At 36.7% G+C, this 14,988-nt stretch overlaps 1 protein-coding gene across 1 annotated transcript in view; it reads right to left on the bottom strand.

Annotated features, from left to right (window-relative positions):
* The window catches only part of LOC107673046 (beta-1-syntrophin-like), a 32,195-nt gene that overhangs the window by 13,677 nt on the left and 3,530 nt on the right, over positions 1-14,988 (bottom strand). Inside the window, exon 2 of the mRNA XM_016466480.1 lies at positions 4,182-4,398. Within this exon, the coding sequence (XP_016321966.1) occupies positions 4,182-4,398 (217 nt within the window). The remainder of the gene's footprint in view (positions 1-4,181; positions 4,399-14,988) is intronic.

Genomic DNA, 14,988 nt, shown 5'->3' with positions numbered 1-14,988 from the left:
TTTAAAGGGGTCATATGATGCGATTTCAATTTTTCCTTTCTCTTTGGAGTGTTACAAGCTCTTTGTTCATAAAGAAGATCTGTAAAGTTGCAAAGACTAAAGTCTCAAATCCAAAGAGATATTCTTTATAAAAGTTAAGAGTCAACCACGCCTACCTAAAACGGCTCGTTCTAACACACCCCCAACATGTCTACGTCACGATGTGGGAAGATTTGCATAACACCGCCCAAATGTTCACGCATAACCCAGGCGTAACTTTTATTCTCACTGTAGTATTGTTGTTGCTGCCGCCATGTCGTGAAGGCGCTGTGTGTTTCGTTGTGAAAGCGAAACTACTTTGTTTGGCCTTTCAAAAGAGGACGATATCCGCTTCGTCATGCCTAGAGCTGATCCGTGCTGGTTGCTGAGGAAATACATCTGTGGATCGCCGTGGATCGCCGGATTGGCTTTCACCGTGAGTCCAGCCCGGGGTCGTCACTTGTGGTTGCCGCAAGCCCGCCGGCCGATCTTTTGTCGAATCCGCCGGCCGCGGTCAAAACAGATCTCTCTAAAGTAGTATGTGAACTTCAGAAAGTTAACCTTAATGTCTAACTCCGTGAACCTACAGCATCTTTACTAAAAGTTTACTTTACTAACATTGCAAGTGGATATCAGTGAAAATAAAACTATGACAAAAAGAACGTTATGACTACATGACCTATTCTTATTAACTAGAAGTCAGAATTCCGTCCTTTCTATCGCCATTGTCTTTTTGATTTTTTACATGCTCTTAAAAAAGGAATCCAAGTCTAAAACTTTTTTCCATTATTAATTCATGAGTTTACCGACTTGAATATCACATTTACGTGTTGAACTTGATAAAACTTTATCAATCTATCTATCCATCCATCCATCCATCCATCCATCCATGATTTCATTGTACTGAGATGACTCCTGGAATATTTTAAATCAGTTCATAAAAAACGAATTAATGAATTATTATTTATTCATGTAAATAATTATTTTTCATGTCATTTTATTTTAATTACATGAAAAAGTAAGCCATGACCCCTTTATGCTATTTTTATTTAATTGGCTGGTGAATGAATGAATGTGAGTTCTAAAGATTTTTATTATTATTATTATTATTTAAAAAAGCCAAACCTTTTGTATTATTATTACTATTATTATTTTATTGTATGAATGGGATGTTCATCGTATGAACACTCATGTTGGAGCATGTGTGACAACCACATGCCATGGTTCCAACAAAAATGAATTCACTTCTAATGAAACATTTTGTGCAAATGCTCTTCTATTTACCACCAACCTGCCAATTAATGGGGTCAAAGAGGACAAAACAAAGAAGATGAACTAAATTTAGATGGTCTCCAAACACACTGTGTCAAACCAAACAAGAGCAGGAGTCGCACAGGACAGATGGAGGTCACTGACACATCTGTCGGGGAGGAACATCTCCATACCCCAAACCACCAGCTACTCTCACTTCCACCAAAAACAACTCCAGTTAAAGTTCCACTCTGGACCATCAGAACACCGAACAGTCCAAAGTACTGACAACAGCGGAACGGGGCACAATCTATTTTTATACCACATGGATTTTGTTTAGGAATTTGACATGAATCCTCTCACAGTGTGGCACTTGAGGTAAGCCGTGAATGTCTGCAGTGTTGATAGAGCTCTGCATGAGCTACAAAGTGATGGATGGGCTAGAAGACATGGGACACAATGGTGTAAATTGGAAACAGAGCCGGAGGGTGAGAAGTGACGACCTGGCAGCCGGCCTGCAGAGAGCTCCTGACTGACAGCGCATGGCAGGAGTGGAACAGTCTTTCGTCTGTCTGTCTACCTGTCAATTTATCTCACCATACGTCTCCCAGCATATATACCTATGCCAGATATTTAAGCAACGTCTTATGAGCAAGAGTGCTGTTGTACTGAATACTAACACGGCTGTGATTCCTCCGAAGACAATCAGCACTGTGATATTGCCTTATATCTTCATAAAATTATTATAAGTATCCGCAGTCTTGGAATCAGAGAAGAATACTGTTGTATAAGGTACAATGTAGCAACACATAGCAAAACAGCTAAAGTTGCTGCTCTGTGAAAATTTCACATTCGAGTTTCAAATAAGGACAAAAAATATTCTCAACTAGATTTTGCACCAGGTTCATTGTTTTATACTAATCTAAAACAAAGAGATAAAAATGGATGCAGAAAGTTATTAGGATTCAGTATGTTTAAAATTCCAGCAGCACACAGACACAAAGCCTTACTGTGTTTTATAAGGGATGTGACATTTTCCGCCTGTCATTACTGTCAAGCAGTTCAGCGCTGGCACATCATCTTTTAACACACTTCCTGTGTAATGTTATGGTTAATCTCACAAACCACAACGTTCGTTTCTCTGAAGACAAAAGTACAATATAGTGCAAAAAATAACATGAGGCTTGAGCACAAAAACAGACAGTGGTTGTGATAACTTTTACCACTCAAGCAAAAACACTTTCAGCAATACAGAATAAAACACATCTGAGACTGATATTTTATTTAAAATATTTGCATACTCCAGGCATGAAAGAGAAATTCTTTCTTAGATGTTTGCTCAAGTATTAAGTTATTTTATACATTTTATATATCAAGATGATGTTATTTTGAAAATGGTGAACAAGGTTATTATGCTTTTGAAACACATGTATTATGAATAATGGTATTTTGTTGACATAAACTCAGAAAACATTGTACATGTTAACTATATTGCATTGATATACAACAAACCAGATAATTACATTTGTATTTATATAGTATATATACACATACATACACTACCCTTTCGAAAGTTTAGGGTTGGTATCATTTTTAATGTTTTTGAGTCTCTTATCCTCACAAAGGCTGCATTTATTTGATCGAAAATACAGTAAAAAGAGTAATACTGTGAAATATTATTACAATTTCAAATAACTGGTTTCGATTTTAATACATTTCAAAATGTAATTTATTCCAGTGATGACAAGGCTGAATTTTCAGCATCATTACTCCAGTCTTCAATGTCATACGATCCTTCAGAAATCATTCTAACATGCTGACTTGCTGCTCAAGAAACATTTCTTATTATTATCAATGTTGAAAACTGGTGCTGCTTAATATTCTTTAATGAATACAAAGTTAAAATGAACAGCTTTTATTTGAAATATAAATCTTTTGTAACATTATAAATGTCTTTGATGTCACTTTTGGTCAATTGAATGCATCCTTGGTGAATAAAAAAAAAAGAAAAATCTTACTGACAGCAAACTTTTAATTATCTGTGACATCAGTAGTGTGACTAAGATGACTTATATAAGACAATTAAGCAATAAATGCAACCATGTAAATGTTCCAGTCTATCTTATGGACACTGGTAACCAGAAAATGTACTGTCACCTTTTTGTACCGAGCACTTTTTGGCCTCTTAAGAAATATTTTATTCGTATTTCTTTTTATTCGTATTACTATTCGTTGGACATGGTGCGTGAGCTCTCTTTTTCCCTTTTATTCCATAGTAGCTCAGAACAGCCATGTCACAGGTTTAATGTTTGGCTTCATATTTTGCATTTCATTTGGAGTGATTTTTGGCCGTGTTTTTTGGAAAGTGCCCAGCTCAAGCACTCAGCCAACATATGAAAACTTTGAAGTCATTGTTGACAGGACTTTGATGTTGTCCTCCATCACTTTTGAAGATATGAAAGTTCGTCCACTGACAAGCAGAGGACTCTTCAGACATCAAACATGACTGAGTGAGCGTAAAGCATAAAGCATTTGTTGTGTGGAGTGCATTACAAGGGTTGTCACATTCACCCGCTGAATAATGAGACCCCTTACTGCATTACAAAGAGATTGTCTAAAACACTTCCAATCACCTTCTTTTATTAGGACTAGGATCTTAACAAGTACTACACAAGCAAAAATACACAGGCCTAATATTAGTTAATTCTCCAAATTACACATATCTTAAATTTTTTCAATAAATACTGAAATAATTTGAAAATGAAATCAGAATTTGAATACTGCTTGTGGTAATATTTATTAAAACATTCTTTAATGTTTTAAACGTATTGGACTTTGGCCTCTCATAAAGTAACGCTGCAAGTTTTGCAAACTTCCTGTGGTCAATATATTGAATACATGAGAAGCAGTACCTTTTTTCTGGGTCAGGGACGGTCATACTGTGGGTGATGTAGCACATTTTGAGGGGGATGTATCTGCGGTCGCCCTGTAAGGACAGCGAGGGGGGGCTGGGGATATCGAAGTGAGGACTGCCGAGACGAGGGGACTCAGGAGGCGGCGTCTCCCAACCAATCTCAGACACCGGTGACCCTTTTTTCACATATGGCGTGGCTTCCCGCATGTACTTGACTGGAATGAAAAAAGAAAGGGGTCAGTGAAAGGTCGCAACATTATCACGAGTATCTGTGAACTGTTCCCACATTCTCTTCATCTAATGTTCCTTGATGAAAAATGATGATCAGTAGACCCACATACTCAAAGATAACAAAACATACAGCTCTGTGAGTTAATTTTCCATCACACGTGTGCGCTGGGCCTCAGCCAGTCAGAAATGAAAGCAGGAAACCCCTATGCTAACCACTTCACTCCCACAGCTGTCCTGAGTTAGGAAATCAATTCACCGCACATTTGCATAGTATCCTATTGCATTGCTAGGCGATTACTGCTGGTTTTATGACAGGCCAGTGAACTCGAGGCCAAAGCATCTGCACATGAACGTGTTGATAAGATGCAATAAGGGGATTACAACCGCCATGCTTCTCAGATGAACGTCACGCTGAGGGCCAATTATTCCCATTCCACATGACAGCTTAATCTTTTCAGGAAGGTGTTGACCAAGTCTAGAGGCATTTCACAATTACCCATCAAGAAGACATATTAAAATGGGCTGTTTGGCTATATGGCATGACATCAGTTTGGTTAAAACAATCATTTTGAATGCCTGGGGGTAACATACCAGTTGCATATTACATAAATGCTTCTTGAACATCATATGCTGCAGTATGCCAAGTAAACAATTCCTAACTGCAGGACCAAGTAATAAAAGATCAACAGAGTGATTTATAATTATATATATATATATATATATATTAAATAATCAAATAATAAATATTAAATAGCAAAAACACCACAAGTCATTGGTTTGTACTGTTTATAGGCATTTCCCAACTTGGTAACAGGGTTGTAAAACACTGCAAACCTAATATAACACAAATAGAAAACAACATATTCACATAAGGGTGCATCTCAATAAATTAGAATGTCGTCAGTCTGTGTGCATTGAATTTATTTAATACACGAGTTTCACAATTTGAGTTGAATTACTGAAATAAATGAACTTTTCCACGACATTCTAATTTATTGAGATGCACCTGTATTTAGGTTGTACCTTCTCGTGTTATCATTTTGCTGGTCATTTGTTAAAAACTAAGTTTAAAAAAAGTTTACTAACTAAAAAAAAAGTTTCTGAACCTACTTTGTCTCCTATTTTCAGAAAGTTTTAATGTCTGCGTTCAATCACTCATGTAAATGGTTTCTCTTTGTCTAAAAATGTATCCTAAATTAAGGATAAGAAGTTTGTGCTATTGCTCACGTAACAAAAAGATGGTGAGGAGGAGACAATGACATGCATTTTCTGTCTGCTTCTAACTACACTCATAAAGTAGTTTGTGTTATCATCATGACCTTCAGTTTACATGTTAAACGCATTAAACACAACTTACAAAGCTACCAGGTCACTAAAGTTAAATGTCTAAATGATAATCCCTGTCTTTACATCTTCGCACTGATAAGAGTAACAAAGACTAAGAACAAAACAAAGCAAGACAACAACATAATCCATATCCTCCATCTGAATGAGGAAGTGATTCAGAATGCCACTTCCAAAGTGTACTTCAGGGTCAAGGATTCTTCAGTCAGCTCTTGCATAAAACATTACTACTCAGAACTTTAGAGTCCACCACACAGCAGGTGGAACTCTATTCACAGGCGTAAGAGCTCCTGTGGTCCTTTATCCTCAAGGACAAGCTAAGACACTGGCTACAAACACTAGGCTCTGAAAGTATTTTCTATGTTCTACAAAGGCAACGGGTAACTTTGTGGTAAAACAGTTAGTTATAACTTTGTTTAAAATTGAATCATCTTACTTCAGCTTCACACAACAGATGTGTTACGCACATCTCCTATACATTCCATTACAAAAATAACTTTCTAAAAAAAAAGACCTAAAAAGGTTTCCTAATGTTGCTGACTTTCTTTCAGGGAGTAATAGGTTAGTCCCAAGCAAAATGTACAATTATTATGAAAATTAGCAATGAGAAATGGTGAGTTTATGGTCGACTGCTTTCATCATACGCTATTAAATCTATTAAATAAAAATGTTTTATTAGAGAACAGTCCATGAGAGATCCATTTTTCTTGAACACATGGGAGTGGACGTTAATTGCTCTCATTATGATGTGCACTCAAGGGAGAATGTTAAGTGCAACAGCTGAGAGCACCAGTCACAATGAGAGTTTAAGTAGGAACCTCAGTTGCATGACCGCAATAAGCACCACTGAAATTCCAGAAATCTATCCATAAATTTAAACGTGGCATTTATGCACTTCACTCACTCACTTTCAAAACCTGGTAAATGTAGTTATGACACTGTGGAAAGGAAGCATATATCAGTAGTATTCATTAGGGCTTGGTGATGTTTTCATGCCACAATTTTTTAGTCGTTTAACAATATTTAACTATATTCAATATATCCACTACTGTTCAAAAGTTTGTGGTCGGTAAGGTTTCTGTTTTTGAAAGAAGTATTTTGCCCACAAAGGATGCATTATTTGAGCAAAAACAGCAACATTGTGAAATATAATTCTAATTTAAAATAACTGTTTTCTATTTGAAAATATAGAATATCTTAAAATGTCATTTGTAAATGTAAAATAAAATGTAATTTATTCCCATGATAGCAAAACTGAATTTTCAGCAGACATTAATCCAGTCTTCAATGTCACATGATCCATCAGAAATCATATTAATATGCTGATTCAGTGACCAAAAAATAAAATAAAATGACTTAAAATAAAATAATATATATAAATAAATAAATAAAAATCATAGTAACTGAATTGTTTATTACACATAATCTGTGCCAAAATCACGGACCATAATTATTTCCGTATCTGTTCTACAAAGGCAATGGGTAACTTTGTGGTAAAACAGTTAGTTATAACTTTGTTTAAAATTGAATCATCTTACTTCAGCTTCACACAACAGATGTGTTACGCACATCTCCTATACATTCCATTACAAAAATAACTTTCTAAAAAAAAAGACCTAAAAAGGTTTCCTAATGTTGCTGACTTTCTTTCAGGGAGTAATAGGTTAGTCCCAAGCAAAATGTACAATTATTATGAAAATTAGCAATGAGAAATGGTGAGTTTATGGTCGACTGCTTTCATCATACGCTATTAAATCTATTAAATAAAAATGTTTTATTAGAGAACAGTCCATGAGAGATCCATTTTTCTTGAACACATGGGAGTGGACGTTAATTGCTCTCATTATGATGTGCACTCAAGGGAGAATGTTAAGTGCAACAGCTGAGAGCACCAGTCACAATGAGAGTTTAAGTAGGAACCTCAGTTGCATGACCGCAATAAGCACCACTGAAATTCCAGAAATCTATCCATAAATTTAAACGTGGCATTTATGCACTTCACTCACTCACTTTCAAAACCTGGTAAATGTAGTTATGACACTGTGGAAAGGAAGCATATATCAGTAGTATTCATTAGGGCTTGGTGATGTTTTCATGCCACAATTTTTTAGTCGTTTAACAATATTTAACTATATTCAATATATCCACTACTGTTCAAAAGTTTGTGGTCGGTAAGGTTTCTGTTTTTGAAAGAAGTATTTTGCCCACAAAGGATGCATTATTTGAGCAAAAACAGCAACATTGTGAAATATAATTCTAATTTAAAATAACTGTTTTCTATTTGAAAATATAGAATATCTTAAAATGTCATTTGTAAATGTAAAATAAAATGTAATTTATTCCCATGATAGCAAAACTGAATTTTCAGCAGACATTAATCCAGTCTTCAATGTCACATGATCCATCAGAAATCATATTAATATGCTGATTCAGTGACCAAAAAATAAAATAAAATGACTTAAAATAAAATAATATATATAAATAAATAAATAAAAATCATAGTAACTGAATTGTTTATTACACATAATCTGTGCCAAAATCACGGACCATAATTATTTCCGTATCACTTGGCTATTGAGTGTAGTTTGGGCTCCTAATCAATGCATCCTAAATGTTGTCATGTGTTATACACACATCCAGTCTGTTTTTCTTCATTAATAGTAACACATAGGAGGTGTTAAATTTTTGCGTGCGGACCATAGACTATATAAAAACATGGACGTAGTGTCCGTGATGTCACCCGTAGGTTTCTGAAGACCGTTTTTGAAGCTTAAAGTGGGCGGAGCGGGCTGTCGCCATCTTGGCAGCGCATCACCGCGTGTCACTCCTGGATAATCGAAAATGGGCAAAGAGGCGGGAGCTGGTTGCTGAAACCACGCCCACCTATCTCAACGGTGCTTGAAAAATGTACTTAAGTACAGTAACGAAGTAAAACTACTCCGTTACTGTCCACCACTGGGTGTGACCCTGTTTTGCAACAATAACTGCAGGTAATATTTCTTGTAACTGCTGATCAGTCTTGCACAACATCTTCAGCTTCAGCTCCGTGATGTTGGTGGGTTTCCTCCTATAGGGTTTCCTTCATATATGAACTACTTGCTTCAGTTCCTTCCACAAAATTTCAATTGAATTAAGGTCCGGACTTTGACTTGACCATTACGAAACATTTGCTTTGTTCTTCTTTAACCTTTCTTTGGTAGAACAACTTGTGTGTTTGGGGTCGTTGTCTTGCTGCATGACCCACTTTCTCTTGAGAATTAATTCACTGACAGATGCCCAGACATAATTATAATTCATTGTTCCATCAATGATGGCAAGCTGTCCTGGTCCAGATGCAGCAAAACAGGCCCAAACCATGATACTACCACCACCATGTTTCACAGATGGGATGAGGTTCTTATGCTGGAATACAGTGTGTTCTTTTCTTACATAGACTGTATAAAAACATGGACGTAGTGTCCGTGATGTCACCCGTAGGTTTCTGAAGACCGTTTTTGAAGCTTAAAGTGGGCGGAGCGGGCTGTCGCCATCTTGGCAGCGCATCACCGCGTGTCACTCCTGGATAATCGAAAATGGGCAAAGAGGCGGGAGCTGGTTGCTGAAACCACGCCCACCTATCTCAACGGTGGTGACAGCAGCGGCAATCCATCTGTCACTCAAGTGGCCACACCCTTAATTATGCAGAACTTTAAGGCTTAATATCATTTAATGGATGAGTTATAAAAAAATTCACCCCCCTCACAGTTGTCATGAAGAGCAAAATTAACTATATAGACCAAAACCACTTTTTGTACCAGACTGTGTACACATTTTTTTCTGCTGTAAAGTTGGGCATTTTAACATAAGGGAGTCTATGGGACTGACTCCCTTTTGGAGCCAGCCTCTAGCGGCCAGTCGATGAATTGCAGTTTTAGTCACTTCCGTGTTGGTTTCACAAGAGAGACCGGAAGGTTGCCGCTTGGGTAAATGATTAAGTGGCATTGTTTACAAGCTTTACACGTTTCCCGCAGTCTGAAACACTGAATGAGCGAGCGATTAAAGAGACATTTCAGTAAGATGTACTGTATCTTATATACCATTTGATGTCCATTCATGTTTATTTCATACTATAGTAGTAAAGAGAAAGATATGATGGGTTCACGTGCCACTTGAACTGAGGCGCTAAAGCAATCGCTCTGCCCAATTAAAGAGCACCAAAATGGTATTTATTGTTTGAATTTCGTTATGAATTTGGCAGAATTTTAAAGTTGATACTTTGTTTATTAAAATGTAACAAAGCTTATTGCGATTATTGGACAGCAAGTGCGCTACAAGTAATATGAAGTTCACGCATTAACAGAACACAGCATATAAAGATCGTCATAACAAGAAGCCATATCAGTATCGATTATAAACGAGAACTGTTAACGATATTGCTAATGTCCACACAGCTGACAGCTTTACCTGTTGTAATTTGTTCAAGTTGCGCACGAATTAGAGACTGTTTTTCTGCACGCACTTCGCACGTCTCCGTTCTCTCCTGCCGCCACAACTGGAGCTGCTTTCAGTAGATGTGCCGTCAGCGCTGCTGCTCGGCAGAGATGAGGACTGTTTGAAAGTCTTTTCTTTCCACTAAAACTGCAATGGTTGCCATTGACTTCCATAGTAGGAAAAAAAATACTATGGAAGTCAATGGCAACCGGACTCATGAACATTAACATTAGCCAATGTGAGAAAGGCCTTTAGTTGCTTAGAAGTTACCCTGGGTTCCTTTGCAACTTTGCAGATCCATAACTGCAAACGATCCATAACTGTAACAGTGGTCTTGAATTTCCTCCATTTGTACATAATCTGTCTGACTGTGGATTTGTGGAGTCAAAACTCTTTAGAGATGTTTTTGTAACCTTTTCTAGCCTGATGAGCAACAGCAACTCTTTTTCTGAGGTCCTCAGAGATCTCCTTTGTTCATGCCATGATACACTTCCACAAACATGACCAGACTTTGATAGATCCCTGTTCTTTAAATAAAACGGGGCACGCACTGACACCTGATAGTAATTTCACTGATTGAAAACTCTAATTTCACCTTCAAATTAACTGCAAATCCTAGAGATTCACATACATTTGCCACTCACTGATATGTAATATTGTATTATTTTCCTGAATAAATAAATGACAAAGAACATATTTTTGTCTCACTTGTTTGATTGGGTTCTCTTTGTCTACTTTCAGGACTTGTGCGAAAGTCTGATTATGTTTTGGGTCATATTTATGCAGAAATATAGAACATTTTAAAGGGATCACAAACTTTCAAGCGGCACTGTATATAAAAACCTGAAAAACTATGCAGGAACTTCCATGATGATGCGAATAAATCACAGAGTTTTTAAAGGGGTCATGAACTGAGAAATCAAAATTCCCTTGATCTTTTGACATAAGAGTTCATAAAAACATTCTATAAGTTTCAGAAGTCAAAACTTTCTCAGTCTAAAAACAGCTTTTATTGAAGCCAATCTGCCAAAATGACAGGTTGTGGAATGAGCCACTTTATGATGTAATAGTGTGGCTAAGCACCGCCTCTGCAGAAGATTAACGCCTGCTTCTACATTGCTGCCTGTTTAGCCCCGCCCACCGATTTGCACATGTAGTGGGTAAATAACAAGAGGCAAATGCAGGTCTACGCAGAATAATAATAATAAAAATTCATTACCCAAGTTGTGGAAAACACTGTCTTTGCATTGCCTTCCTTCTGATCCTAACATTAGGAAAGAGTGGATGAAGTTTATTTTTAATGAAGTTCCAGACCACGTCACTAAGAACTTGGTCCTTTGTTCACTTCATTTTACCACATATTCGTTTACAAAAAATGCAAAACTAAAAGATGATGCTGTGCCGACTATATTGGATCTGACAGTATGTTAGTAATGGTTTATTACGTGATCCCACCAGTGTGCAGCATCCACCTGGATGATGCGACGGCAGCCATAGTGCGCCAGAACGCCCACCACTCAAAACATTACAGTAAATAGCCTGTTTCTTCTAAATTATTCTACTCTTTTCGAAAGACATCCTGGGATTTTTAATGACCACAGAGAGAAACCAAACTATAAAGATGACTCAGAAGACAAGACGCTATGCAGATCCAAGTTGTGGAATAGCACAATCTTTGTATGGCGTTCCTTCTGATTCCAACTTCATTTTACCACATATTCGTTTACAAAAAATGCAAAACTAAAAGATGATGCTGTGCCGACTATATTGGATCTGACAGTATGTTAGTAATGGTTTATTACGTGATCCCTATTGCTTTGTCTGTTATTACAGATTGTTTGATATGTACTGAGTATTTAGGGGGATCAAAACATTACAGTAAATAGCCTGTTTCTTCTAAATTATGATGTTTTTTGATGTAAAAGTCTTGATAACAGAGAACAGTACAAAATAATAAAAAAGGCAGTTCATGACCCCTTTAATTGAATCTCTGAAACTGGCGATATTGATTGTGCATAACTGATGGACTTTACAAAGTTATTGAACCAACCTGAATCAACAATTAACTGATATCCACTGAATAATGACTGTTTACTATTGTCCTTTTATAGCTGCTTTGCAGCAGAACTGAATTTTGTTTGTATCACCGAATCACTATTTTCTTATTCATCACTGTAAAGCTGCTTTGAAATAACCTGTATTGTATAAAGTGCTATATAAATAAAGAAGACTTGACTTGAGTTACTTAATTTTATATTGCTCGCAAAATAATTTCAAGTAGTAACACCACTTTTGCACAATTATTTGGAGTTGGTTGTTTATAAAAGAACAGGGCTTGAATACAAATATTAAACATCAAATGACATCGACTTATGCTCCAGGTGGTTTGTGTGTTTAAATCATGGGATCAATGTTACATAAAACCAGTTATTCTAGTCTTGTGGCTGCTGTTCAATTAGCTCTATAGTTTGCTATGTGGAGTTGACTTTGTTTGAGAATATACATTCCTTTGTCTCCTGAATGTTAAAAGGGAATGTCAAGAACTGGCCGAGTCGCGTTCCAGGCTGGATCAAGAAAATGATACTGCTTTGAATGTTTTGAAATTACACTTCCCATAACCATTAATTAACTGGGAAACAAATACTAAGGTAAAACGACAAATTACCTGATCTTGAATCTAGTGCAAATGTGTTGTCCCTGCTCCCTGTATCTAGTGCATGCTTTAAGAATGAGGTCATGTGACTTGTGAGAGTGATCCTTACTACACGTTCCCCTTCCTCTTTAACAGACTAGCCCTCATTCCAATCCCTGTCTCATTTTCTCCCACTTCATCATTTATTTACAATACTAAATATGTGAGCGAATGAGAAAGAACAGAAAGCATAAGGTGCCACATTCCAGAAATGATTTATTCGTGCCTCATGCATCTATCTTAGGTCAGATAACTAACACTGTTTGCAGAGTCATGGTGTCATGCTTCGCACTAGTAACATTGTGAATATGCTTTGACTTCCAGAGCGTTTCATTATCCCCATTTCTTTGTCTTGGCTTCTAGGGCGAGTCTTCACTTACCACTGTAATTGGGTGTTTTTTGAGAACAGTGTTTCTAGTTTAAAGCATATCTATGAATACAGATGCTCAAAACCATTTTTTGTTCTCTTCAAAACATCACTTGTCTACAGTACTATTAATTTCATATGCAATTATTTTCAGTACAATAGTGTGTTGTTGAACACTCAGCGCCTGAACACACATTTAATTTATCTTCATACAGCATCAGGCGTACAGGCGAGCAGCTTTTTGTGCACTGTGTTTATCTGGTCAGACTCATTACAAACTGCCTGTGTTTTTAAGAACGGGATTCTTTGTTCAAAGAGGAAGAATAAAGCCCTTTTCGGACTTCGATTGGTAAATTGCTAATTTGAGGCATGAGGTGGTGCTGCAAAAAAGACAAAAGAGTTATTTTACTTAAATCATAACTAGTGAATTTGGCTTTTTTTGGCACACACATAGACAAGTAGCTATCAACCTGTCAAATCCCTTCAGACTGCACTTATTTTTCTTTAATAACATCCAGAGACCTTGACTTCAATGTGACTAGCTCTGTAATTTTGCCAAAAACGTTGACTTGTCCCCCAGGACAAATGTGTTTCTCAAGGATATATAGACAAAGACTATGGAAAGGCATCAGGGAGTCTGTTAAAAGAAGATGGTGTTGATTGATAGAGCGGTGACAGGGTAAAATACAAGCTGGGTGTAGTACATCTGTGGGAGTAAAAGGATGTGCAAATATTTCTGGCAAGAAATGTCAAAGTGAATTATTCAAAGTAGCCAAATCCCAAAGACAGGAGAAAGGAATCAAGGACCTTGATTTGACATGCAAATCTCACTTGCTTGAGAAAAATAGTGAGTGGACAACAATTGGTTGATATATTGGATGCTGTGTTCACTGAAATTGTTGTGCATTTTACTAAACTATAAACTTGATTGACCTTTATGTTAACATTAGTTGGGCATTTTCCTTTTAAATCAGAATTTCTGTTTGAAGATTTGCAATGTCGAGTCTAACTAGTGAAGTGTTTTATCAATTTTTCAAAGTGTGCTGATGATAACATGAGTGCTCCATAGGAATCAAATTCATACTTGTATGATTCCTTTTCTGCTTTTAAAAAAGGATTTTAAAAAAAGAAGTAAAAAGTATCAAGCTTGTTTTTAAACATAAGTCAGATATGTAAAGGCTTTAAAGCAATAGCTCACAAATTAGAATTCGATTATAATTTACTTTCCTGGAACACAAAAAAGCTGCTCATTTCTGTACAATTAGCCTAAAGTGAATGGCGACTAGGTTGTCAAGCTCCAAAATTGACAAAAAGAATCATAAAAGCAGTCTATAAGCTATTACTAGAGTGCTACATTCCATGTCTTTTGAAGTCATATGTGTGTAGAACAGGCCAAAATGTAAGTTATTATTCACTGGAAATCCTGACATTTGGCGAAGCTCTCAAATCTCAGTCATGCAATTTATTTGATTATGCATACATTCAAATTTCGTGAACCAGGATTGTTTATGAGACACATGAACATCAAACCTGGCCTTCAACTTGATGACATAACTTTATGTGCAATATTTTACATCCTCTGGTCATTGTTCACTATCACTCTATGGGAAATAATTAATACACAACGTCTCGGTTACGTATGGTAACCCTTGTTCCCTGAAGGAGGGAACGGAGACGTCACGTCGTGACCGACGAATTGGG

The sequence above is a fragment of the Sinocyclocheilus anshuiensis genome, unplaced genomic scaffold, assembly GCF_001515605.1.
Source record: "Sinocyclocheilus anshuiensis isolate Anshui unplaced genomic scaffold, SAMN03320099.WGS_v1.1 scaffold248, whole genome shotgun sequence".
In the NCBI taxonomy this organism is placed as follows: Eukaryota; Metazoa; Chordata; class Actinopteri; order Cypriniformes; family Cyprinidae; genus Sinocyclocheilus; species Sinocyclocheilus anshuiensis.
The sequence above is the reverse complement of the archived record's forward strand: the minus strand, read 5'-3'. Positions and strand labels throughout refer to the sequence as shown.